The sequence below is a fragment of the Bos mutus genome, chromosome 18 (genome assembly GCF_027580195.1).
Source record: "Bos mutus isolate GX-2022 chromosome 18, NWIPB_WYAK_1.1, whole genome shotgun sequence".
In the NCBI taxonomy this organism is placed as follows: Eukaryota; Metazoa; Chordata; class Mammalia; order Artiodactyla; family Bovidae; genus Bos; species Bos mutus.
Genome location: NC_091634.1, coordinates 9075127 through 9102556, shown reverse-complemented (window position 1 = coordinate 9102556; position 27430 = coordinate 9075127). Strand labels below are relative to the sequence as shown.

Below are 27430 nucleotides of genomic sequence, written 5' to 3'. Positions count from 1 at the left end.
AGAGCACCTGAATGTGGCAAGTGCAACTGAGAAACTATTTTTTATTTAATTTTAATTAATTTATATTTTAAAGGGGGTCCTAGATGTTTTTATTGGATAATTTTTAAATAAGCTTGGAACAACTTGGGTGTGTCAACTTACTTTCCCAACTGTTAACTTTCTGAAATCTAAGTGCAAAATCAAGTATTTCTCATAGAAATTTATTACCCAAATTGAGATTTACTTTAAGTGTAAAATACACACCAGATTTGGAAGACTTAGTAGGAAAAGAAAGAATATTTCATTAATAATGTTTATGTGGTTGATTACGTGTTGAAATGGTAATATTTAGATATACTAGAATAAAGTATATTAGCAAAATTAATTTCACCAGTTTCTCTTCAGTTTTTAAAAAATGTGGCTTACTAGAAAATGTAAAATTATAGATAGGAGATCACATTATATTTCTTTTTATTAATTTATCTTTATAAATTAATAAAATTTAATTTCTATGGGATCTCTGGTTGTGACCTGTGAACTATTGGTTGTATCATGTGGGATCTAGTTTCCTGACCAGGGATCGAATCCCGGCCCCCTGCTTTGGGAGCACAGAGTCTTAGCCACTGAACCACCAGGGAAATAAGTCCCAGTCCATTATATTTCTAGTGGATATTCCTGCTGTAAGTTAGAGTTTCTCATACTCTGCACTACTGACATTAGGGAAAGACAGTCTTGTATTTTGGGGCTATCCTGTGCACTGTCAGATGCTCAGCAATCCCTCCATGCCAGTAGTAACGCTCCCCCTCAAACAGCTTGTGACAACCAAAAATGTCTCCAATGTTGTCAAATATCCCCTGGGGTGCAAAATCAGCCCCAGTTGTAAACCAGTGGGCATGCAGATGGGGATGTCTCTACTTACTACAGTTCCTAATGCTCCAGCATGCAGCTTGGCACATAGTAGGCACACAATAATTTTTAGTTGATGACCAAAATGAACTTTTAAAATGAAATGAAATAATCACAAAAGAGAGATAAGGAAGCAAAAACTTCACAGGGATGTGGAGGGGCTAAATGAGAACCTGTAGCTAAAGGCCCTTAACCACAGTGGGCACCCAATCAACTGGAGCTGTTACAATCATCACCCTTGCTCAATCGGGCTTTGCCCCAAGGGGATGCTCATCCAACCAGTCAGAGGCTCATCAAAATTGTTTTCCTGGGACCTCCCTGGTGGCCCAGTGGCTAAGAGGCTACGTTCCCAATGCAAGGGGCCTGGGTTTGATCCCTGGTCAGGGAACTAGATCCCACATGCTGCAACTAAAAAAGATCTCACATATGAAAGGGAAGATCGAAGATCCCACGTGTGGCAACTAAGACCAGGAGCAGCCAAATAAATAAATAAATATTAAAAACAAACAAAGAAGAACACCAAAAAACTGTTTTCCTAAGAGACCCACAGAAGAAATTACCAGTCGCTCCCCTCCAATATCTGTTCTCTATTGCTATTGCTAAGTCACTTCAGTCGTGTCCGACTCTGTGTGACCCCATAGACGGCAGCCCACCAGGCTCCCCCGTCCCTGGGATTCTCCAGGCAAGAACACTGGAGTGGGTTGCCATTTCCTTCTCCAATGCATGAAAGTGAGAAGTGAAAGTGAAGTCGCTCAGTCGTGTCCGACCCTCAGCGACCCCATGGACTGCAGCCTTCCAGGCTCCTCCATCCATGGGATTTTCCAGGCAAGAGTACTGGAGTGGGGTGCCATTGCCTTCTCCGATCTGTTCTCTGCTTCTCCTCTTAATAAAAATTCCGGATTTTTAATGAGCCACTCGCCCGCTCAGAATGAAAACTACATTTCCCAGCGTCCTTTTGAAAGCCCCACGTGATCAAGTTATGGCCAATGGAATGTGAGGCGTGCCCCGTGCACGTTCATAGTATTACCTTAGGGAAGGAAAAGGATGCATCCGTTTCTTCTACCCCGTTTCTTTCCTCCCCCGCATTGTCCTTTTACATTGGGAGGCGGGGCAGCAGCGGCACAACATGAACCATGAAGACCAGGCAACGCCATAGAAAGGCCAGAACAAGACAGCAGGAGCTGTGGTCCCAACACCATTGCACTGCTTTTTCACCCTCAAAATGATTATGCTGGTCCCTCCATGAGTGAGAAGCAAGCCTCTGTCTCACTTAAGCCATTATCTTGGGTCTCTGTGGCTGATTAATTATCTTGATTAACACAGTCCCGACCCACCGTTAGTGTTAGATGGACTTCCCCAAATAAGGAGGGGACATTTCTGACCTGAGGAAATGGGTCAGCTGATGACAGCAACACGTTTTCTGGTTTCAAGTCACAGTGGACGATATTCTTGAAGTGAAGGTGTCTCAAAGCCACCAGAATCTGAGGGGAGGAGATGGCACCAGTAAAAAAGTTAGAAGAGTCCCTGCTGTGAGATTCTGCCTTCAGCAGCCAGCCCTCCAAACCCCATCCATGCCATCACCAGCACCCGCCCCCCAACTCCACCCCCCGCCCCGGACCAGGGAAGGCATTGGAGCACCAAAGAAGAAGCTCAGAACCCCAGAACCATTTCAGTCAAAGACAGAAGTTGGACATATAATTCTAGGGAGACTGAACTGGAGCAGGGGTTTGGGAAGATCCTGACACCCTTTGACATGCAGATCCTGCTGGAAAAGAGCTATGAATAATGCAGCGGTTTCAAGGAGGTGCTGTTGTGTGATTCCATTTTTAAAAAAATATTTTTTCACGGATTAAAAACCTGAAATACTAAACAATTACAAACAATACCAATATGACATAAATCAAACATAACACCCTTAAGAGGTGGGGTGTTAAGTGGGTGTTAGGTGGGTTTGAGAGCCAGCCTTATCAAGGTAGCAAACCTGGCTCCACACTTACTAGCCTGATGCCTACAGCAAGTCACTTTACCTCTCTGGGTCTCAGTGTTCTCACCTGTAAAATGGGGGTAATAATAGAAACCATCCTCATGGGTTGCTGTGAGCTTTAAGTGAGTTGAGTGAGGTATATGAAGTGCTTAGGGCAGTGTCTGGCACACAGCAAGCACTCCATGTGAGCTATTATTATTATTGTTGTTTTGGTTATTATTCTTGTGATGGCCTGTTAGTGGACACCTTCCTGTGAGTGTTTCAAATAAAACTTTTCCTGCTGTAGCTGTTAATTTAAGAGTATTCTATGATGGCAAGGTGAGCTGACTTAAACAAACAAACAAAAAACTGTTGGTCTTCCCTAGTGGCTTAGTGGTAAAGAATCTATATGCTAATGCAGGAGACATGGATTAACTCTCTGATCTGGGAAGACTGCACATGCTGCAGAGCAACTAAGCCCCTGCTCCCAACTATTGAACCTGGTCTCTGGCGCCCAGGAGCCGCAACTACTGAAGCCCTTGAACCCAAGAGCCTGCGCTCCACAAGAAGAGAAGCCACTGCAATGAGAAGCCCACACTCGCCACAACTAGAGAAAAGCCAGGCTGCAATGAAGATCCAGCACAGCCAAAAATAAATAAATGCCAAAAAAAACCACATAAAAACGTTACCATTTGTAACTACTTATCTATGGAAGCCACGATTTTCCTTGATTCTACACAACTCAAACAAAATGTCAAATTGTCAAAAGTGTGACATAAGCATGAAGCTGTAATTTATATCTTAGAACTGAAATATTTGGGCTTTTTCCTTGTTTTCACTGGATGATTTTGGAGTATGGAAATGCTATATGGAAGCTACTGCTGAGGTCCAAGTTCCTCACTCCACAGACAGAGAGACTGGAGGTCCAAAGCTATATATGGACATCCTCTCCTACATAGCTTCAGTTTACTGATTTTCCCAACCCTTAGTAAATATGGTGAACAAAGAGGGTAGATGGGAAGCTGGACAGACCCAGGTTCAAACCTCGGCCAGACTGCTACCTGGCAGTGTGACCTTGTACCTGTATGACCTTGGGCGAGACCTAGGAAACCCCTCAACCTCAGTTTCCTCATCTGTAAAATGGAGATTATAGTAATACCTACCTCAAAGATGGTTGTGAAGTTTATAAGTTCATGAGGTACAGGGCTTAGCCCAGGACTTGGGGTGGGGCAGGCAAGAGGCAAAAAGCAGAAATCTGCAGAGAGAGAGAAAGATAGAGAAGAGCACAGACAAAAAGAGAGAAAGAGATGAAAGACCAGAATGAAAGAGAAACTGCCTCAGTTGCTGAAGGCAGGCAGTTTCCTCTCCCCACCTGAAGTCGAGATGGGCCTGACTCAGTGAGTTTCTATCCCCACCCCACAAGCCAGGCTGACAAAGGCAGACAGCTTGGGAGAGGAAGGGTGCTGGGCCTGGAGAAAGGAAGCCAGCACAGGAGACTTTTCACCCGACAGAGAACATGTCCCAGAATTAAGTGTGGGCCCAGCCAGGTGGGAAGATCTTTCCAAGAAGGCTGTGAAACCCCCAAAATGAAAGTAAACACCACAAACAAAATGAAGAGGAAAAGAAATACTGGGATAAAAGATGGGAATAACACAAGCAACAAAGATCCAGGGTCCTTCATATACAAATAACTCTTTACAATTCAATAAGAATAATACAACTGAAAAAAATGGCCAAAGAGTGCATAAAGCACAGGTCAATAAATGTGTGAAAATATGCTCAACCTCACTCGTAATTTTTAAACCACCAAGTGAAGCCATATGAAGTATTATTTCTCCACCTTTAAGCCTAGTGATTATATTGGGAATTCCCTGGCAGTCCAGTGGCTAGGACTCAGCACTTTCACTGCTGTGGCCCACGTTCAACCCCTGGTCAGGAACCAAAATCCCTCAAGCCATGTGGCTTGAGGGAAAAAAAAAAGGACTGGTGAATATATTATCCAGAGTAAGGACTGAGAAAATAGACACCCTCAAACTCTGTTGGTGAGAACAAAGATTGAAAGAGGTTTTAGAGAATAACTGGGCAACACCTTTCAAAAAAATTTTAAGCACATTTCCTTAGGCTTGGGAGTCTACTATTTGAAACATGTTCTATTGAAATCCTCCCACCAGAGCCTATCAATGTTTGTAGACAAATGTTCACAGGCTGTTGTTTGCAGTAGTGGGATAGTGAAACCAACTACATGCTCAGGAACTGGAGAATTTAGTGATATTGTCATGGGATACAATTAAGACAAAGAGACAGTTCTGCTAACTACATACTGAAATAGAACGGTCTTTCAGAAGCACTATTACAGTGAAGAAAGTAAGAAGCAGAACAACAGTATTATATGTGATGTGAAATCAATTTAAATGTATGTACGCACACACAGAGACAAATAACACAAATTAGTTTGACTTTTGGAGAAGGGAATGGCATCCCACCCCAGTATTCTTGCCTGGAGAATTCCATGGACAGAGGAGCCTGGTGGGCTACATACAGTTCATAGTGTTGCAAAGAGTCAGACATGACTGAGCGACTAAGACACTGTTTGACTTTACTCGGTAAAAGCATGCTTCCAGGTTTAAATCCCACCAGCTGTGTGACCCTGGGTGAGTTACTTAAAGTCTCTGAGCTGCAGTAAAATGGGAGTAGTAATAACCACTACCACATGGGTTGCTAGGAAGATTACATGAACTAAAACAGTGGTTGGCATCCAGTAAGGGCTCAATAAAAGTTAGTGACCACATTGTTTATCATTCTCATTATCAGCACCCCCATCTCAGCCCTGCCCACTCCGGGTGATCACTGTGCAGACCCAGGGCTATCGAGGTCACCGCTGTGTCCTCACACTGCCCAACATGGGGCCAGACACTGTTTGCTGAACCATTTAATAAATGAATGAATGAGCTCCCCAGAGAAAGGCTTCTCTCTCCTTCCCTTTTTCTTTGTGAAGTCAGGCCCAGTGAGCCTGACTCATTATATAAAGTAATAAAAGATAAAAAATAATAGTTATTTTCTATAATATTATTATTACTGCTCTATTATTTTCAACTTGTCTTATTATGTATCTATTGTTATTACTCTATTACTGTTATTCTACTAACTGTTCTATCATATTCTATTATAATTTTAAAAGTATCATTCTAATACTTTTTCTGATCGTTATTACTCTATTACTACATTTTCTCTTATCTGCGATTATGATTCTCACCCAATGTCTGCCTGCCCTTCAGGGCACACAGCACAGGTGCGTCTTGCAGGACAGGTGAGGAGCCAGGCTGGGGAGGCGGGCGGTGGGCGGGGCATGCGCACCTGGGTGATGAGGAACTTGGTGAGGCGCTCAGGCAGCCGGCCCTTTTCGCTGGAGAGGATCATCTCCAGCATGTCCCCGTGCAGCTTCTCCATCACCACGAACACCTTCTCCGGGGTCTCGAACATACATTCCAGATTGACAATCCCTGGGTGCCGCAGGCTCTGGGGTGGGTGAGGTGGGGTGGGGAGGAGGGGGGTCAGGACCCAGGTCGCCCATGAGCTTGGGACCCCAGAGGACAAGCCACAGGAGTGGGCAGACAACAAACAAGAGGATGTCCCTGGAGGGCCATTCCCCCCTGGGGGTGGCAGTGGGGGAGGGGAAAGGGTGTCCACAGCCCCAGAGAGGACCACCCCTCCCGCACCACCAGGTGTCCAGAAGGATCTTTACATTATGAAATTGTGGTGAAGGCCCAGGGTTGAGGGAGCAAGAGGGAAGGGAGCCTGAAGATATGGGAAGGAGCTTTGTACATCTGTATCTTTTAAATCCCCGCCCTCCTGGCTCTTCCCCAACCCTTGCCTAGCTGAACCCCATCTGTTCACACAGGTCCCCACCCAGCCTCCTCCCAGGGCTCCAGGCACCAGCCCCACAAACCTTCCACCTCCACTCCAATAGCAGCCAGTGGGATCTTTCTAAAGTTCACACATCTGACTCTGTCCCCTTCTTTGCTCAGAATCTTTCCATGGCTCCCTAGCACCCTCAGGAGAAAGCCCATAGGGTGGACCCCACCCTGTTCCCTAGCCTCACCGCCTACCACCTTGCTTCACATAAACCATCTAGTAACCTTGAACCCCTTCAAGTTCCTAGAAGACTTTGTGTTCCCTCTCAACTCTGGAGCTTTGCACAGGCTGGTCCTTCTGTAAGAATACGTACACCACCCCTTCAGTCTCAACATGCATACCGCCTCCTCTAGGAAGCCTTCCCTGACCACCCACAGACTGGAGAAAGTGGGAAGGGCAAGTCCTTGCAGGGTGGGGATGGGGGCAGAGCGGGACCACAGACTCCAGGGGTCACCTGCAGAATGGCCACTTCGTTCCGGAGTTGGCTCTCCTGCTTGGTGGGGAAACGCAGTTTGTCGATGACCTTTACTGCCACATCCCGGCCTGTCTTCCGGTGCTTCCCTGGGGAAAGGGTAGGGGAGGAGGGGGATGAGAGGAGCAGGACCTTCCAGTCCTGGCAAGAGGAAGACCCCACTAGTGACACACAGCTACAGTTGGGCAGAGGTGGATGAAAAGCCACCAAGGGGGCTCTGAGGGGCCCCCAGGAGCGATGTCAAGGGTAGGGGGGGGCGCCCTAGGAATAAAGGTAGAATGAAGGAAGGTAAAGTCAGAGCTCTGAGGCGCTATAACATAAGAAACTAGATTTGTAACCAATCAGAATCCAGCATCTAGCTCTGTGGCCAATCAGGGCAGAGTTTACCTTCCTATTAATAACGGGAGAAAGTCACTGGCCTTTCCAAGTGAGAAAACGTGAGCCTGCAAGCATCTGCCCCCAGGATCCAGCTTTCTTAATCAACTAGAAAAGGAGGTGAGCATGTGGCCAATCAGAAGGGGAGGTCTGGGGACTTCCCTGGTGGTCCAGTGGCTAAGACTCTAAGCTCCCAATGCAGGGGCCCGGGTTCAATTCCTGGTCAGGGAACTAGATCCCACATGCCACCGTGAAGATCAAAGATCCTGTGTGCCGTAACCCAGAGAAGCTAAATAAATAAATAATTTAAAAAAAAAAGGGGGGCGATCTGGGGCCCAGAAACCCGCAGGACGCCTTTCTAGGTCGGCTCTTGAAACATCCTTACCGCCATAGACCACTCCAAACTGGCCAGAGCCCAGGACCTCATCTGGGAAGATCTGGTAGACAGTGGCGATGTCCTGCAGGGTGGGGAGAGGGAAAGTCAGAGGTGCACCTGGCGATGGGGGGTGGTCAAGGAAGCTGGGAGGGTGGGAGAGCTAGGGGGTGGTTTGGGGGCGGGGGGGGGCGTAGGGGCGGGCACATCCTTGGGGCTGCCGGGTGTGGGTGGGGTCTTACCACATTCTCTTGAATCTGGCTGTTAGACACAGAGATGCTCAGAGAAGCTTGTCCTAGGGAGAGGGGGAAGGCGGACGTGAGGAGACCCCAGGCTCAAGATCACCCATAACTCCACCCTCTGGAGCCAGTAGTTAGACTAGACTCATTCACTAAGAACCTCAGTTTCCTCATCCCGAAGAACGAGAATGATAAAAGGACCTCCCTCCTAGGGCCAGTGGGAGGAGGAAATGAGAGGAGCTCAAAATATGTTGTCATGAAGCAGTTCACCGAGGATTTCATTCTGTGATCTCAGCCCCAAGGGAGGCATGATGATCCCATTTTACTGAGGAGGAAACTGGGGCTCAGTAGGAAACTGACTCAGGCTTCTTCCCCTGAATTTGCCCCACTACCAACCCAACCAGGGCCAGACATTTCCAAAGTCCTGATCCTTCTGCCATTTGAACATCTGTCCCCTCCCTGAGGAATATTCAGTCCTTGCCCCTTAGCCTCCTCCCTGGTCTCCCTGTCCTGTCTCCATCTCTCCTATTCCCCCTCCATAGGGAAGCCAGAGGGATCTTGCCAAAGCATAAGCCTAACTCTGTCCTTCCCCTGCTCAAAACCCTGCCATGGGGACTTCCCTGGTGGTCCAGTAGCTAAGACTTCACACTCCCAATGCAGGGGGCTGAGTTCAATCCCTGGTCAGGGAACTAGATCCCACAGGCTGCAACTACGAGTTCCGATGCCCCAACTAAAGCTCTCGTGTGCTGCAACTAAGACCTGGCACAGCCAAATAAATAAATATTTTTTTAATTAAAAAAAATTCTGCTATGGCTCCACAGTGTCCTGAGGGGGAAGGCCAAGTCCCTTAAATAGCCTAACAGGAAGTGTCTGGTCCCTCTGCCTCTTTGACTTCATCCTCTCCCTTGCTGTTGTGCGATCCTGACACTCAGGCTTCCTCGCCAGGCCTCCCATACATCAAAGTCTTTCCTATCTCCGGTCCTTGGCACTTGCTCTTCCCTCTGCCAGGAATGCTCTTTCTCTCACTCTGCTGCTGCTGCTGCTAAGTTGCTTCAGTCGTGTCCGACTCTGTGCGACCCCATAGACGGCAGCCCACCAGGCTCCACCATCCCTGGGATTCTCCAGGCAAGAACACTGGAGCGGGTTGCCAAGTTAAATCCTCCTCCCAGTCTCCCAGTCTCAGCTCACATGTCACCCTGGGACCACATTGGATTCCTCTAGCACACGTTCTACATCCCACTTGTCATTCACCCAGGAAGATCTGATGAACATCTGTCAGTTACCCTGGACTATGAGCTCCATAACATAGTAAACCAGGACTCTGATCATCCTTTGCCTCTGCCTGAAACGATTTCCCATTTCCTTTCTCTTCATTTCACCCCTCCTCGACTTCCATGTCTTAGCCTGGATGTTGACTCCTCCAGGAAGCCCTCCTGGACACTCAGCCTGGGTTAGTCACCCCACTCTGAGCTCCCATAGCCCTCTGGCTCCCCTGTCCCAGCCCTGCCAACTGTGAGTCATCAGTGTCTGGGGACAGGTCTATCTTCCTTCCGGGACTGTGAGTCCCGGAAGAGCGGGTCCTGGGCTGTTTTGGTCACAGCTGACCCCACAGCACTGTCTGGGCACAGGCCAGGCACAAAGGAGCATGAATTAAAAGGTCTGAACTCACAACGTGAAGGAGTCATTACCTGCCCCGGGACAAGACTCAGAAAGGGGAAGTGACATGCCCAAGGCTACATGTGAGGTCTGGGGCTTAATGATTTAGACTGATTTCTGCTGAGACCAGAAGCTACATTCTCCGCTCTGCCATTCCCTAGCACTTCCCTTCTCCAGGGCCCTACCCAAGCCCTCCGAGACCCCTCTTCACAGGGATCTGGAGTGGGGCCCTTACTGTGGGGTGCGTGGCCTGGGGCGCTGGGTGCGTCCTGGAGGATGACAGGCATCAGGGCCTGACGGATGGCCGTTTCCCAGCCCCGGGCAGTCTCGGCCCCCTGCCCACTGGGCCCTCCTGGGGCCCCACCAGGGGTTTCTCCCACAAAGTAGGTGGCATTGGCAGTGACAATCTCGAAGCAGTGTGGGTTGGTGCCTGGTGGCACAAGGCTGAAGTTCTGGGCTGGCTCCACGGTGAGGATTTCGGACAGTGGAATTTCCTGGCAGGACAGAAAAATGCGTGAGGGCTCTGGGCAGACCCTGGAGCTCTCTACTTACTCAGATGAGCACACAGAATCCAGGGTTGGTGGGGAAGAGCCTGGTTTGCATGGAGTGGTCAGGAAAGGCCTCCTGGTGGAATTTACATTGAAGCAGAGATCAGAAAGGTAAGAAGAGGCCAGTTGGTAGAGGAATGTTGGGGGGGAAGCATGTGCAAAGGTCCTGAGGTAGAAAAGGTTTGTCTTCAAGGGACATGCCATATCCCCATTACATGGATGGTGCCTGGCACAAAGTAGGTATGCCAGGTTTGATGCATAAAAAAGGGAGATCAGGCTAGGGTCAGCTCTGCAGGGCCTAATGGGCCACAGGCAGGAGCCTGGGCTTTGTCTCCAGGGCCCTGGGGAACCATGGAAGGGTTTAGTGCAAGGCAGGGAGCATTTCTCTCTAACTGTGTGTGGAAGGGAATGAGAGAGGATGGGACTGACAGAGGAGACGAGGAGGGAGGCAGAGGGGGCCCTGGGAGGAGAGAAGGTGGAGGGTCTATGGAGAGGAAGAATATGCTTTGGAAAGTGTTGAAAGACAAACGAAGGGAGGAAGAAAAGAAGGAAAGAATGAGAGAGAGAGACTTGTGAAACCAATAAAGCCAGGAGCCAGGACTTTACTGGGGGTCCAGTGGTTAGGACTCCGAGCTCCCAATGTAGGCGGCACAGGTTCGATCCCTGGTCAGGGATGATCCCACATGCCGCTTGGCCAAACCAAACAAACCAGGAGATGGAGATGTTGCAACAGGGATGGTATTTAAGATAACATGGCTTGAGGAAGATGGGAACGATGAGGAGAAAGCAGCCATGGGACGGGTTAGGAGGATGCTCCAGAGCAGGTAAACAGTGAGGTGTCTGGGTTTTATTCCAAGGGTAGTGGGAGCTACTGGGAGGTTGTAATGGTTTTAATGGACTCCTCTGACTGTTGTGTGGAAAAAGACAGTGAGGTCGAAGGCAGAAGCAAGGACCCGGGAGGAGAGGTGCTGGAACCCAGGACTGGCATGGGAGGCACTGATGAATAAATACAAAGAAAGAATTCAAAAAATTAACTATAAAGTAATAATGATAACACACTTAAAATTACTGGGAGTTAAATGGAGCTTAACATACGCCTGGTCCTAAACTAATTGCTCCACATAGATTATCTCTTTGAATTCTGGCACAGCCCTGAGGCAAGGACTATTCTTGGACGCCCTTTACAGGTGAGAGGCGCAGGGGGCAGAGAGGTGAGGTAACTTGCCTGGGTCCCCCAGCTGAAAAGTGATGGAGCCGAAATCAAACTGAGGGCATGGCGTCCACGTAGGCGACACTTGCTGAAGGGACGGGAGCGTACAAGCAGGGGGTGGGCAGAGGGTGTGATTCGCAGGCGTTTGGCTGAAGCAACTGAGACAGGAAGGAAAAATACAGCGGACAAAGAAGAGAGGGCTGGGGGACTTGGGAGCCAGAAGGCCCACCTTGTAGTATCTGTTGGTCGTGTTGTTCTGGAAGAGCGTGATGCACTTGCAGTCCAGGCGCCAATAGTGCCGCTTCCTCTGTTGGGAGAGGTGCTTGAGAGGGTGAGGTCGTCCGCCCCCCATACTACTGCAGCTCTGACTCTAATCCCAGCCAAATCCCGCCCCTAATTCTAGCCCCGCCTCACCCCTTACCTTGCCTTAGTCCCGCCCCAAATCTCGCCCCGCCCCCAACCCCCTAGAGCCACCCATTTCAAGCTCTGCCTCCAGCATGACTCCGCCCATTCCAAGCCCCAACCAGCCCCGCCCCCTCAAACCCCACCTCCTCCAACTCTAGCCCCACCTACCTGGCTCCCCGCCCCCACTCACCAGTGTATCCTTGTTGCTGTAATGAACCACCCAGCCCTCTCGAAGCGTCGTGCTGGATTTCCGCGTTGTGTGTCGCACTGACTGCACCACCCTCATTAGGGGGATGTACCCCAGGGAGCTGAGAGTCGGGGAGAGAAGGAGTGAAAAGTTACAAGCAGAAAATAACCATAGTGCCTGGGGCTACAGCAGGGGGAGGGGTGGGGAAGTGGGAGTCAATCTCTGGGTAGCTAGGGCGATTTCGGCCCCACTTTTTTGCCTGTGTTTCCAGATTTACCATAATGAGGAAGGCGACTCTTGAGAGACCCACATTAAGAGGCTGGTTTCCAAAGTCAGGCTGCCTGGCAAGTACTAATCTCTTCGTGCCTCAGTTTCTCCAACCAAAGGTGGTGTTGTGAGAAGTGAAGCCCTTCTTAACAGTTTAGCAGAGTGTTTGGCACATCGTGGGCCCCCAGTAAGTGGTAATGAGTCCTGAACCCACTGATTGTGGAGCCAGTTGTGTGACACCAAGCAAGTGGCTCAGCCTCTCTGTGCCGCTGTGCACATACTGTTGTTACAGTATGGAAATGAAGGCAGAGAAAAATTAAGTGGCCGTGCAACTCCAGAGCCAACGATCTCTTGATCCCTGTGTGAGAAACTGGACTTCACTGACTGTGGCCACTTCTCTTTGCCTCTCTGAGACTCAATTTCCTCATCTATGAAATAGGCTGCCTCTCCCAATAGTCCTCTCTTCTCAAGTGCTTCAAGGTCCAGCTCTGAGAGCTTATCACTGTTAGTGATAGGAAAGACCTGGGAGAAAGGGATCCTGAGGTTCCAGGCGGCCAGGGCCGGTAGTACTAGGAGGAAACTCGGGGTGACCACTGTGATCTGAGTATCCCCTGCCGGCTTCACTTCCTATCCTTTTCCCCTCGTTCTCCCTGCTTCAGCCACACCAGGTTGCTTGCTATTCCTGCAACAGATCTCAGGAAACTGGGAAATGTAAAAGCACAGGGTGAAGTCAACCCACAGTAGGGACGCGGAAGGGCCTTCGCTGGATGGGGCCCTGGGTACCTCTCAGATTTGCCCCCCTCGCCTTCTTCCTCCTCGCTGGCATGGAGAGCATTTTCCGAGTGGGAGCCGGGGATGAAACCAGAGTCATCTGGCTCATCTGTGAGGGAGCTCTTGTCAGCCTCGCTGAAATCAGTGGCCTCCTCCATGGGCACATCTGGGGGGACAGGGAAATCAGAGGGACCTCCACCCAGTCCTGTCGCCCTTTCCCACTCAGCACCCCTAGCTTCTTACCTCCATTGATGAGTGCCTCCCCCAGACAGTCATTAGGGACGCGGGTGGCGCAGCGTTTGTGACAGTTGAACTTGCAATCTGGTGGTAGGAGGACAAGGAATGTGGAGATGAGTGGGAGGGGGAGAAGAGAGGTCACCTCTAAGGGTTAACCCTTGACCCCCTAGCCCCTAGTCTCAAAAGAGTCTGTTCTTGCTTTGTGGGGCAGGAAAGCTAACTGGTCCTACTCTGGTCATCCTGCCTTTGAGTCAAAGTCCTCAACTATGGAGTGGCTCGATTAAATGGAAGAGGGCCAGATGAAGTGTTCATGGCTTGACAGTCCTAGGACTCAAAGAGTCTAAATTTAGTGACTCTACACTTCTATGATTCTAGACTTCTAAGCCTCTAGAATCTGAGAGTGTCAAAATTCTTAGGATTCTGTACACCCATTAACCTAGAACTTGTTTCTATGGTTCTTTAGCGCCAAACATCTAAGATTCTAGAATTTGCTTGTTCTGATGAATCCTAGAATTGGATGGCTCTAACTTTTTATGGATCTAGACTTCTGGTATTCCAGAATTTGATCATTCAAAGTTCTGGGATCCTAGATTTCTAGGATGCCTCCGAGGCTATATGGTTCTAGACTTCTCAGACTCAAAAGTGTTGTTTCTAGGTTTCTATGGTAAAGCGTCTGTCTACAATGCAGGAGACCCGGGTTCAATCCCTGGATTGGGAAGATCCCTTGGAGAAGGAAATGGCAATCCACTCCAGGACTATTCCCTGGAAAATCCCATAGACAGAGGAGCCTGGTAGGCTATAGTCCATGGGGTCGCAAAGAGTTGGACACAACTGAGCGATTCACTTCACTATCATTCTTGCTTCCTATGGTTTTAAAGTTGTAACATTCTGAGCATCTTTTTTTTTTAACTTTAAAAATCCCATGTATTTGGAAATTAAATGCCCACTTTTAAATGATGGGTGTATCTAAGAAACCATAACAAGGACATAGATAATATTTGTCATAGAATAGATATGAAAAGAGAATTTTCCAGAATTTGTTGCATGAAGCTGTAGTTGCTCAATGCAATTAAATACACTGGGGAGTCTTGAATAAGGTATGAAAACGAACAATGGACACCTGAGAATCTATAATTTGAGAGCTTTAATATTTCTGAGTCTAAGGTTCTGTGCTGAGTTGGTGATGGACAGGGAGGCCTGGCCTGCTGCGATTCATGGGGTCGCAAAGAGTCGGACACGACTGAGTGACTGAACTGAACTGAAGGTTCTGTGATTCATTCTGTTGAATCCTATGATCCAGAAGTCTTGAAACATGTTTCTATAATTCTCTGATATGAGAATTCTCAAGTTCTATAGTTTTAGAATTCCATGCTGAGAGTCATATGAATCTAGATTTCTCAGGCACTAGGATTACAAGTTTCTAAGGACTGAGGTTCTAGGATTCCGGAATTCCAAAGGTTCTAGAACACCAGGATTCAGGGCACTCCCTTCTGAGACCCTGTGCTTCTAAAGAACAGGCCAGAGGTTCTTGTTTCCAGCCACAAGCCCAGCTGAGATCCTAAGTCTCTTAGAGTGTGTGTGTGTGTGTGTGTGTGGGTGGGGGCGGATTCTGACTCTGTCCCCACCCCCACCCTGGGGCCCTCGCTGACCTTTGCACTGCAGGCCCTGGCGAAAGAGGCCCTTGAGGAGTTTCTTGCAAGCCTGACAGACGGTGGGCCGTGTGTAGCTGTGGATGAGGAAGGTGTGTGGCACCTTGACCTTGGACAGCAGCATCTTATCCAGCTCGATGGGGCGACCGGTGTAGGACGAGGCAGAAGATGAAGAGGAGGACGAGGGAGGGCGGCGAGGGATGAGCTCGGTGGTACTACGGCTCTATCAGACGTCAAGAGTGGAAGGGACACTCCAGTGAGATTCCCCCACACCAGAGCCCCCTCAGCCTCCAGCCACTCATCTTCTCCATTCCCCCAGCCGCTCACCAGCTCATCAGTCATGCTGAGCAGGGACTCGGAGGTGCCCAGGCGCACCGAGTGGCTGCTGGCCAGAGACGTGGACGACAGGCGTCGCTTTCGCGCCCCGCTGCAGTTGTTGGGGATGCTGAAGGCGCAGCGCTTGTGGTAATTCAGTCCGCAGCCTGTGGGGGGCGCCAGACGGTCAGAGCCTCTACCGGGTCCGGGCTCTAAAGCTCCACTCACCCCCTCCTCCTCCTCTTCTGAAGCTCTGGAATAGAGCAGATCCCTCGAGATACCTCTTCCTAGTGTAATTAACTTCAACGGAAAACCACAAAACCCAATTCAGGCAGAACTGCTAAGGGCTGAGAGACTGCAGGAATAAAGGTCTGGGGAATTCCCTGGCAGTCCTGTTGGTTAGGACTCTGCGCTTTCGCTGTTGAGGATGCGGTGCAATCCCTGGTTGGGAAAATAAGCTCCAAGATGCGTAGGGCAGCCGGAAAAGAAAGAAAGAAAGAAAGGTTTGGGCCACCACCCTGGGCAGGTGAGGTGTTGGCTGAGGGCGAGGGAAATATGGACCAGGCAGTGGAGAAGGAAGACAAGGAAGCCAAAGCCACGTGACTAGTTGCACCCCCGAGGACTTCACAGTTATGACTATTTCTTCCTTACTTTGTTATGAATACATGCGGATACCAAATATTTTCTTCTTCCCTCTTCTACCCCGTTATCCTATAACATATTAATAATAACTAGCTTTATATCATGATATGTAAGTTGTTGTCGTTCAGTTGCTAAGTCGTGTCTCTTTTGCCACCCCATGGACTGTAGCACCTCGGGGCTCCTCTGTCCATGGGATTCTACAGGCAAGAATACTGGAGTGGGTTGTCATTTCCTTCTCCAGGGGCTCTACCCGACTCAGGGATTGAACCCACGTCTCCTTCATTGGCAGGCTGATTCTTTGACACTGAGCCACCTGGAGAGTCCTGACATCTAACTTACAGGATATCAAAGGAGAAGAGGGACTATCACACGAGGACATTGCCTTCTGGAGAAAGAGCCCGTTTTCAGTCCCACTCCGGATGGTTGTATCATATCAGGTGGAAGTGTGACTTTGTTCTTTCTTTTCTATTTTTAATCCTTGACCATGATAGAGTCAGGCTCAGCTTGTCATTTCCTACTGGACTTCCTGAACACTTCTCCATACATCTCTGATAATTCCAGATGACTCCAGGACTGCCCTCTGGAGCAAAGAATCTTCCTTCAGGGACTCCCTTGCCTAAGACTCCATGCTTTCCAATGCAAGGGGCCTGGGTTCGATTCCTGGTCAGGGAAATAGATGCCACATGCTCCAACTAACAGTTGGAATGCTGCAACTAAAACCCAGCACAGCCAAACAAATAAAGAAATACTAAAAAAAAAAAAAAGCGTTCCTCCATCCTTTGGAAACTTCTTTTGAAATACCTCATGAAACCTGTCTTCCGGCAGCCTGCCTGTTGCAGACTTTCCTATTCAGTAATTCCTCCTAGGCAGTCTCGAATGTCACAACTGCAGAGGCAAGCCTCAGGACCGTTGCTGGCACTGCTAGGAGTTCCAGGGGGGCAAATCGCACACAGGAACCATGTCTCAGTTTGTCTTTAATCATTTACATGCTTCACCGAATTTCAGAATCTCATCTTTGACTCCTAGCATGAATACCAAAGTGGAGTCAATCTCCTGTAGGAAGGTTATCACTGGCCTTAAGGACAGGCATTTGGGCCTCTTTTGGAACCAAGTGTACTTGGACCATCATCTGTGATGCCAAGCCGATGAAGTCCACTCGGAGAATGGCCATTAGAACTTAATGACACCAGGGATACACCGTGATGAAGGTTATGCAAACCAAGACATCAAGAGTTGGATATGATGTGTGAACGATGGCAATATTGATAGCAGCTTTGGATGCACTAAATTGGTTTTTGCAGGCCTAATACAGCTATTATCTCTAGAGCCCTTAAATAATGCCACAAGTGTATTTAATTATGCTTTGTTTTTTTTTGTTGTTGTTTTTTGGCCATGTGGCATGCAGGATCTTACTTCCCCGACCAGGGATTGAATCTGTGTCCCCTGCAGTGGAAAAGTGGAGTCTTACCAACTGGCCCACCAGGGAAGTCCTCCACAAGCATATTTAGGGCTGTTGTTGCTGCTCAGTAGCTTCAGTCATGTGCGACTCTTTGCGACCCCATAGACTGTAGCCTGGGCTTCCCTGGTGGCTTAGTGGTAAACAATCTGCCTGCAATGCAGGAGCCGCAGGAGACATGGGTTTGATTCCTGAGTTGAGAAGATCTCCTGGAGGAGGCCATGGCAACCCACTCCAGTACTCTTGCCTGGAGAACCCATGGATAGAGGAGCCTGGCGGGCTACGGTCCATGAGGTTGCAGAGTCGGACATGACTGAAGCGACCTTAGCATGCATACACACAGGCAGCCCTCATCTTCAGGGTAGGCATGATCTCAACGTTCCCGATCAGAAGCATCAAAGACAGAAACAGTGAACCTGTGGATCCCAACTCTTGGGCTTAACCTTAAGACAATTTGTCTCAAAGGAACACATTGTGTTCCTTTTTTTTTTTTAAGTATGACCTAAGGAGATGAGTTAAAGGTGCTTGTTATGGACTGAATGCTTGTGTTCTCCTCCAGATTCATCTATTGAAGCCCTAATCGTCAATGTGACTGTATTTGGAGATGGGGCCTTTAAGGAAGGAATTAAGTTTAAGTGAGGCCCTAAGGATGGGGCCCTGATCAGGGGGACTGGGATCCTTATAAAAAGAAGAGACATGAAAAATCTCCCTCTCCCCACGTGCTGTGTGAGCACACAATGAGATGGTGGCCATCGGCAAGCTAGGAAGTCGACCCTCACCAGGAACCATATCTTGTCAGAACCCAGATCTTGGACTTTACAGCCTCCAGAACCAAGAGAATATAAATTTCCATTGTTTACACCACCCAGCCCATGATCTTTTGTTAGGACAGCCCTAGGAGAAGGAAGTGCCAAGTTGCCAAGGGGTGGACGCTGATGGTCAGCTCTATGTGTCACATCCCCAGTTATTAATCTGCGTGTTACTGCGAAGGTATTTGGCGATGTGATTCAAGTCCACAAAGGGAAATCATCCTAGTTAATCTGGGTGGGCCTGTTTGAGTCAGTTGAAAGGTTTAAAGAGCAACTCTTGCCTGAGTTCCAGCCTGCCCTTCCTGACGACCCACACCGTGGATTTCAGAGTTGCCAGTGGCCACAATCCTGGAATCCAATTCCTTCCCCAAATATCCCTTAATATGTGCTCCGTACAGGCTGTTTCTCCCGTTGGTGCCTGACTGGTATGGGTTCCGCTCTCTTCTCCATCACCCCTTCTCTACCCCAAAGCCTCTGTCTCTTAACGTCTCCCTCGGAGCTCCACCTCCCAGTCCCCACCCCCCACCCCCAAACCGACTCCCACCCAGATCCCGCCCCCACCCAGGCCCCGCCTCCTGCCCCACCTCCAGTTCCTCCCCCAAGCCCTGCCTCTGGGCGCTCACCTCGCCTTCCGAGCCCCCTCCTCTTAGGCCCCACCTCCAGGTCCTGAGCTCCACCTCGGCCCCGCCCTCACGCTCACGCCCTTCCTCTTGGCCCCGCCTCCAGCCCCCTCGGTCTCTCACCATCGCACTTGAGGCCCTGGCGAACTAGGCCGAAGAGCATTTCCCCGCAATGGTCGCAGAAGGCAGGCGCTCGGTACGAATGCACGGTGAGGGCATGCGGGCGGATCTGGAAGTCCTCGAAGGTGGCCGAAGCTGCAGGCAGCAGGGAGGGACGCATGGTTGAGCCGCGACCAGCGGTGGCCATTTCAGCCTCCGCGTTCCCAGGTTTCTCACAGTCCTCCCGGCTGCAAGGTTTGATCTCTCCTTCAATCATTTACTCGCATCCTACATTCGACCTGGGTTCAAATCCCAGCTCCACCACTGGCCAGAACACCTATGTACCTATGCCAGGAGCTGAGGGGAGGGGGAATGGGGAGTTGTTTAATGGGTACAGAGTTCCAGTTTTGCAATATGAAAGCAGTTTTGGAGGTTGTTAGGTTGATTGCCTAACAATGTGAATGTGATTAACACTGCTAAACACTGGACTTTTAAAACGGTTAAGATGGCAGTTTTATGTTATGTATATTTCATCACAATTTAGAAATGTTTAAAAAAAATACAAATGTTTGGGTCCCACCTTCAGAATTTATGATCTACTTGATCTGGGAAGTGTAAAAAAAAAGAGAGAGAGAAAGAGAAAGACAAAACAAAAGAAAATACCTATGTTTCTCACTTTTCTCATCCGTAAAATGGAAATTCAACAGATAATTACTGGATATTGTTCCAGGGGCTGGGGACACTACACAGAACAACACAGACAAAATCTCTGCCTGGCCTCTAGTAAGGGAGACTGACAAACAAGTAAGAGAAATACTCTCATTTAACAGCCTCTCAATCTAGCAGTTACTCTGTGCCAGGCGCTATGCTGAGTTGTTACTGCTGTTAGTTGCTAAGTTGTGTTCGAGTCTTTTGTGGAGTCTGTAGCCCACCACGGGATTTCCCAGGCAAGAATACTAGAGTGGGCTGCCATTTCCTTCTCCAGAGGGATCTTTCTGATCTAGGGATCACACCTGTGTCTCCTGAATTGGCAGGTGGGTTCTCTACCACTGAGCCACCAAGCCACACTGTGCTGAGTACTTTATAATATTAACAAATTTAGCCTTCTCAAGAGCCCACTGAGGGACATGATTATCCCTATTTTCTAGATGAAAAAAAGACTACAGCACGGTAGGTGAAGCAATCTGCCCAAGGTCAGACAGTTAGCAAGGTGCAGAACTCAAATTCAAATCCAGGCCAGGGTGGCTCTAGAGTTCATGCTTTTAACCCTGTACATGAGAGTGTTAGTTGCTAGTCGTGTCTGACTCTTTGCGAGCCCATGGACCATAGCCCGCCAGGACCCTCTGTCTGTGGGATTCTCCAGGCAAGAATACTAAAGTGGGTTGCCATTCCCTTCTCCAGGGGATCTTCCTGAGCCACTGTACATACTGCTTCTGAAATTTTTAAGCAATAAAATATACACTAAGTGAGAAGTCAGTAAATGCTTGGGAGAAAAATTAAGCAAAGAGGTTAGATAGGGAAGATGCAAGAGGTACCATTTTAAATAGGTGGCCAGGGGAAGTCCCTGGCGGTCCAGTGGTTAGGACTTGGTGCTTTCACTGCCTGGGGCTGGGGATCAATCCCTGGTGGGGGAACTAAGATCCTTGAAAGCTGTGCTACACGGCCAAAATAAAATAGGTACTCAGGGAAGGCTTTCTTGAGGAGATGACATGAGGATACAGGCCTGAAAAAGGTAAGAGTCTGGGCCATGCAGGAATCTAGCAAAGAACAGGCCCAGTATCCTTTTTCTTTCTTTTAAGTACTTTATTTGGCTGCACTGGATCTTAGCTGTGGGATGTGCGATCTAGTTTCCCAACCAGAGATCGAACCTGGGCCCCCTGCATTGTGAGCACAGTCTTAGCCACTGGACTACCAGGGACATCTCCGTGCCCAGTATCTTAATAGTATCTGCTTACAGTTCTTTTTTATGGATTAAAAGAATATATGGAAAGCTCTACTTTTTTGTTTTTTTGTTTGTTTGTTTGTTTTGTTTTGCGTCTTACCATATTGCTGATGGGATTTTAGTTCCCAGACCAGGGATTAAACCTGGGCCCTTGGCAGTGAGCTTGGAGTCCTAATAACTGGACTGACAGGGAAGTCCTGGAAAACTCTTAAAACAGTACCTGACACAGAGAAAATGCTCAATAATATGTTAGCTATTATTTTAAAAGTTTTGTTTTTGGACTAAATCTTATTGGGCTCCCTACCCCCACCCCAATTTTTTGTCTATCATTAAGTTACTTTTCTTATATTATGCAATGGAAAGGGGACTGTGTCTATGTGCCAAGCACTGTTTACACACTCAGGATAAAGCTCTGAACAAGAGAGATTTTTCGCCCCACTCTCAGAGAGCTGACATTCTTTTCAAGAAAGAGACGAGAAACACTAAAAAAAAAAAAAGAAGAAGAAGAAGAATAGGGACTTCCTGGTGATTCAGTGACTAAGATTCTGCATTCCCAATGCAGGAGGCCCAGGTTTGATCCCTGGACAGGGAACTAGATCCCACAAGCCGAAAAAAAGACTTGGCGTAGCAAAATAAGTAAAGAAATGTTAAAAAAAAAAAAAAAAAACCGCCAAAAGCCAAAACCAAAAACAAAACAGCAAGTGCAAAGGCCCTGAGGTGGGAGGGAGCTTAGCTTCTTCAAGGGACAGAAGGCAGACAAGATGGTTGGAACAAAGAAAGTAAGAAGGACAGTGTTAAGAGATGAATTCAGGGAATTGGCAGGGGCCAGGTCATGCACAGCCTTGAGACCACATTGAGGAGGAGTTTGCATTTTTTCTTCCAAGGGTACTGGGGGGCCATGGGAGGATTCTGAACAGTGGAATGTCATGGGTTGACTTAGGTGTTACTGCAGTAATCTAGGCAGGAAGTGATGGTGGCTTGGATCCATGGAGAGACTAAGAAGTAGCTTCAGGATGTAAATTAAGGGTGAGATCAGTAGGTCTGATGATGGACCAAGTAAAGGGATACGGGAAAAAGAAGAGTCAGGGATGACTCAAAGTTGGGGCATGAGCACCTGTGTGATACCCTTCACCAAGCTGGAGGAGATTGTGGGAAGAGAAGAGTTAGAAGGGCAGGGGACTTTCCTGGTGGTCCAGTTGTTAAGACACTGCACTTCCACTGCAGAGGGCATGGGTCCAATCCTTGGTGGGGGAACTAAGATCCCATATGCCCAGCGGTGCAACAACAAAAAAGAAGGCAAAATCAAGATTTCTGTCTTGGACAGGCTATATCTGAGATGCCTGGAGGCACCCGGTGAAAGCATCAGGAAGATAGCTACATAAAGAAGACTAGGGTTTGAGGGGAGAACCAGGATGAAGATAAACATCCAAGGGTTGTGAGACTCTAGGATGGAGGTAAATCCAAACTTCTAATTGTCATCCATCCATCCAGCAAATTTTACTAAGCATTGCAGCACTCAGGGTGGGGGTGGGGATGGGGATGGGGGTGGGCAGGGCGGGGGGGCACACAACCAGAGTAAGGAAGGTGCTTCCCACCCACCTCAGCCTTTCTGAAAGAACCAAGGGCTAAAGATTCCTCTAAGTGCTGAGAGCTTGCGCATCTATCAAATGGGAAGGGCCAGTGGGTGGGCTAGATTCTGGCTGAAAATCCAGGTGCCCGGGTTTCATCTCCTGCTGCAGAATCTGATTGAATTAAGCATGTCATCGAGAGGAGACAGACAGCAAAACATTTTGAACTTTATATCAAGGTGACGCATAGGTCTAGAAAGGGCCAAATCAGAAACGCATAGCTCGATGAACCGTCAAGCTGTTCACGCCGTGTCACCAGCATCCTGATGGATAAATGGAAGTTTCAACCACTGTGACCCGCCCACCGCAGCTTCCTCAGAGGCACCCACTCTCCTGGCTTCTGCCAAAATAGCGTAAATGTCTTTGTGCTTCGTAAATGGCATGATTCAATGCCTAGCTTAGCTTCTGTCCCTTAAGCAAGATGTGTGAGATCCATCCGGGTTGCTCTGGCTCATTTACGTTCAGTGCGGGGCGAATTCCACGGTGTGCAGGGACCACATCTACCTATTCCGGGAAGCGGGAGTTTTTAGGAGCTCCCGCGGGGCTCCTAATTTGCAGCCAGCGCTTAGAACCGCGGGTCCCTAACTTGAAGAACTAAGTTTCTGGGCCTACCCCGCCCCGCCTCCTACCGATGTCCCGCCCCCCCGCTCGAGGCTCCGCCCCTAGGCGGGCCTCGGCCTCTCACCCGACAATACCACCTCCACCAGGTCGCCCTCCTGGATGTCTCCGGCGGAGCGCACCAACTGCAGGAGGTTGGCCGACGTGGGGTCATGTTTGAAGAGCAGGATCTTGTCGTAAAGGCCGTAGAAGCCACATTCGGGGAACTGAGGGGGCGGGAGAGGGACGTGGTGACGGAAAAGCTCAGAGCAGCGGTCTGGAACCTTCCCAGGGCAGGGCGGGCTGTTTCCCCCGGAAACTCAAGAGACCCCGCAGCCCCTTGCTTCCTGTCTATACCCTCCCAAACCCAGCTCTAGCCGAGCCGGGCAGGGTGCCAGAGACCCAGGTGTGCTGGGCGAGAGCCGCCTGCCAGAGTTGGGGAGGGAGACTGGCTCTGGGATCTTGGGGACCTAGAATCTTCTGGAAGTGAGAGGGGCAGGGCTGAGTGAGCACCCCTTCCCTTATCTCCACACCACCTCCTGCTCCCGCAGCCCCCCGCCTCCCCCCTCCTTGTCCCCCAACCCCCAGTTTCCTTCCTGAATCTATTGTCCCTGTTACCTGGCTCCACGCCCAGCACTGGGGCTGGGCAATCTGGAAGGAGGAGATTTAAGACTCCTGGTTGGGGAGGGGGGGTGCAGAAAGTCTAGGGCTCCAAGGAGTTGGGAGATAGGCAGGGTGCCCCTACCCAAAGCCCCAAGGACCCAGGTGCCCCGGTCCCCAGCTTAGGGAGAGGAGGGGCAGGAAATGAAACCTGTAGAACAGAAAGTGAAACCACCCAGGTGGAGCCGCTGGAAGGAAGGAAAGGGGCCCTACTACACCTGGACAGCGGGGCAGAAGAGAAAACTGGGGTGAGGCCTGAGGGGGTAGGCTGAGGACTTGAGCAGATAAAGAATCTTACCCAGGGAACAACTGCTCTCTCCCCAGCCTGTTTCCCTAAGGAGCAGGCTGAGTTGGGTGTGGGAGCTGGTTAAGGGGAAGGGGGGTTGGTGGCAAAGGAAACTCATCTGTTCTTGCTGCTGGGAGAGGGTCTCCAGGTGCCAGGACTTGAGTCCTGACTGCCCCGGAGGTCTTTCTCTAAGTTTCCTTGTCTGTAAAATGGGAGAGTTGGCCAGGCTCCTCATGTTTTCGCTGAAGCCCAGAGAATCCATTCCCAGGAGTCTAAGAAGATTCTAGAATTTGAATATTTGGGGATTCCAGCATGCTCCTATGATAGGATTCATTTCTAGATTCCAACAAATTATTATAACGTTTAGACTTAACTACCTAGATTAGCAGTAGTCTAATATTTTAATGTTGTAGGGATCTGCCAAACTAGGATTCTAATATTTGAATATCTTAGCCTGAAAGTTTTCGACAACCCAGCGTACCAAAATTCTAACATTTTAATGCTCTAGGATTCTAACAACACGGGAATAGAATATTCCAACATTTTAATGTTTTAGTATTTCAACCACCTCAGGGTCTAATGTTTGAACACTTCAATACCAGAGGAGTCAGTTACCTAGCAGTTGCATATTCCAACAATGTAGAATTCTAACATTTTTAAAGTCAAAAATTCCAACAGTAGAGTAGCCCACTATTCTAACTTTTAGTGTTCTAGAATTCAAACACTGTGTCCCACCCGCTTTTCCCCTTGACGAGATTCTCCAGGCCTCAACCCCAGTGACCGTGATGTCCAAAGCAAAGAGTGGGGTGGAGTGGGGAAGGCTCGTGTTGACAGGCCAGCCTCAGAGCTGAAGGGTGGGGACACCGATCAGGAGCGGGGACAGAGACCTCAGAACCTCTGGGGATTTTGAAGAGGCGCGCCTGCCCCTCCACACACACCTCTGTCCTGGGGGAGGGCAGAAATTGGTCCCTGAGACCTCACTTGCCCCTGGCAGTTAGTCCAGGGTGCGCACTCACACCCACACCCACACATGTCACCCGATCGCCCAGGCCGGCCCGGCTTCAATTTCTACTGTTTCCACCAAGTCGGAGGGAGGCTGGGGTGAGCCCAGGCAGAGAGGTCTCCCACATCTGGGGCTCCCGCCTGCTCCTTCTGGGCGCCTACACCTGGCTGGCCCCTCCCTTCCTCCCTGCTGTCTGCAGCAAACAACAACATGCAGGGACATGCAATTCGGGGAGGCCTCTGGGGCACCCCACCACGGACCAGGCCTCTCTCAAAGGGGTAGTGGGGTGAGGAGGCAACTGGGGGGCCAATGCTGCACCCCCACCCCTCAGCAGCCCAAGGCTTAGCCCACTTCTCTCCCCCTTCCTTATACTGGGCTCGAAGCCACCTCTGCCAGCGCCCCCCCACCCCCCAGACCTCTCCTAAAGCTGGGGCGGGGGTGGGAAACCTGTGTGCTCACCTTCTGGTCAACGATGGAGCAAGCCAGCTGCTTCACGTGGGCCAGCTCAGAGGCGGCGGGCAACAGCACGAACTCGCGGGTCAGCCCGATCTGGATGTGGAAGGAGACCCCCGAGCCCGGGGCCGGGACCTGGGGCAGCAGCGGTGGCGGCGACTGCAGTTCCAAGCCGCCGGAGGGCGAAGGTGACCCCGGCCCGGGAGAGCCCGGGAGCCCGGCGGGATGCGAGGGGGCGGCGGCCATAGGGCGAGGCCCGGGGTCCGCCGCCCGGCACCCACCCCGGGATCGGGTTGGAGAAGCCTGAGCAGGGAGGCTTGGGTCACTGTATCCCAGGGATCTTATAAGCGGGGATCCCGGGAATCCAAGAAGAGAGCCGTGCCTGGCAGGTTGAGGGAACTCGAGGATGGTGGGACCCTGGGAAGTTAGAGAAAAGGAATCCAGTGGATCAGACACCCACCCGGGGAATTAAAGGAACACAGATGATCAGAAAGGAGAAATCTAGTGCTTTTGGGGAGAGGGGCCAGCGATTGGGAGATACTAAGAAATCAAAGAAGAAATCTAGTAGGTCCGGGTCACAGCGATCAAAAGAGCCCAGGATCCAAAGGATCCGTGGAGAGAGAAGGGATTGGAAAGGGAGCAGGTGGAGTCGAGAAGTCAGTGGCTCTAGAAAGATGATCCATTTAAGAAGGGGGCCAGAGGGATTCACCAGACCTTGGGGGTGGAGAGCAGGAGCCTCTGAGTCGGGGATCGAATGGATCCCAGGGATCCGATGGCGGGCCCGGGGATGGGCAGAGGGATCCCGAGGGCCGGGGTGCTAAGGAGGGAATCTCACGGGTCTCGGAAGTTGGAGAAAAATTCGGTCGGGGCCCGCGGGGAAGGCGGTGTTACCATCGGCAGTGGGGTGGCGGGGGGTGGGAGGGATGGGAAAGTCGCCCAGCGCAGGGAGCCGGTGGCTCTTTTTCCCCCTCCGAAGTTTAACTCCGCGGCGGCGGCCCAGGAGGAAGTGTTTAGAGTGACAGTTCAGTCGGCCAATCGGCACCGCTCTTGGTGACGTCAGAGAGGGTGGAACCTGATGAGAGCCTGGGGGCGGAAGAGGAGGGCGGGCTCAGCGCGCCTCCAAGTTGGGGGTAACACCTCCCCCGCCCAGGCCTGGGGACCTGGGGTGGGAGATGCAGGACTGGGAGGAGAGACTGATTCCTCCCACCAACAAAGCCTTGTCTGGAAAGTTGACTTTTCCCTCAGCTGGTAAGGGAGGAGCAAGCCACCCTCACCCCCACCACAGGTTTCGAGGCCGGGGCTGAAGAGGCGTCTGGCCCTTTAAGGAAAGGAGCCATCTCGCCTGGCCTGCATCCGGCGCCCACCGCAGGGGAAAGGGTGGGAGACGGTGTCAGGTCCGGTCCGCTCTCCGGAGTGAGCCTGCGTCTTCCCAGAGCGTCACCGTCCTCCCTCGCGACACACCCCAGCCCATTCCACAGGTGGGAAGACCGAGGCCTCCAGATGGACAGAGATCCTTGCCTCAGGTCTTGCTCCAACGACCGTGGCCAAAGTGCCACGAACAGACTGGAGTGTCAGGACTGGTAGAGTCAGGCGCAGGGCCGGTGGAGAAGGGGTGTAGTTTCCTTCCTCCTGTAGTCAGCTTCCCACTCTGCCCCAGTCTTTAGAAGGGTGAAGAGCCAGATAAAAGCCTCGGGGAGCCTGAAAGAACCATAGCAACCAGGGAGGACCACACATCCTCACCACCTCACAGAGGGAAAGCACATTGTTCTGG

General features: G+C 50.2%; 1 protein-coding gene across 3 annotated transcripts in view; it reads right to left on the bottom strand.

The window, feature by feature from the left end:
* PRKD2 (protein kinase D2) overlaps positions 1–26651 on the bottom strand; it is a 32709-nt gene extending 6058 nt beyond the window's left edge. The window contains exons 1-16 of one of the 3 annotated variants that reach the window (XM_070387468.1): positions 26374–26651; positions 25666–26076; positions 23346–23484; positions 19115–19246; positions 15477–15631; positions 15150–15372; positions 13507–13584; positions 13276–13429; positions 12229–12346; positions 11863–11940; positions 10111–10369; positions 8223–8275; positions 7993–8065; positions 7215–7321; positions 6203–6364; positions 2268–2366 (exon numbers count right to left, since the gene is read on the bottom strand). In XM_070387468.1, the coding sequence (XP_070243569.1) occupies positions 2268–2366; positions 6203–6364; positions 7215–7321; positions 7993–8065; positions 8223–8275; positions 10111–10369; positions 11863–11940; positions 12229–12346; positions 13276–13429; positions 13507–13584; positions 15150–15372; positions 15477–15631; positions 19115–19246; positions 23346–23484; positions 25666–25905 (2070 nt within the window). In that variant the 5' untranslated portion in view covers positions 25906–26076; positions 26374–26651. Of the gene's footprint in view, positions 1–2267; positions 2367–6202; positions 6365–7214; positions 7322–7992; positions 8066–8222; positions 8276–10110; positions 10370–11862; positions 11941–12228; positions 12347–13275; positions 13430–13506; positions 13585–15149; positions 15373–15476; positions 15632–19114; positions 19247–23345; positions 23485–25665; positions 26077–26373 lie in introns of those variants that run through there. The other 2 variants (XM_070387469.1, XM_070387470.1) reach the window with 2 other exon arrangements.
* Positions 26652–27430: the final 779 nt, after the last annotated feature.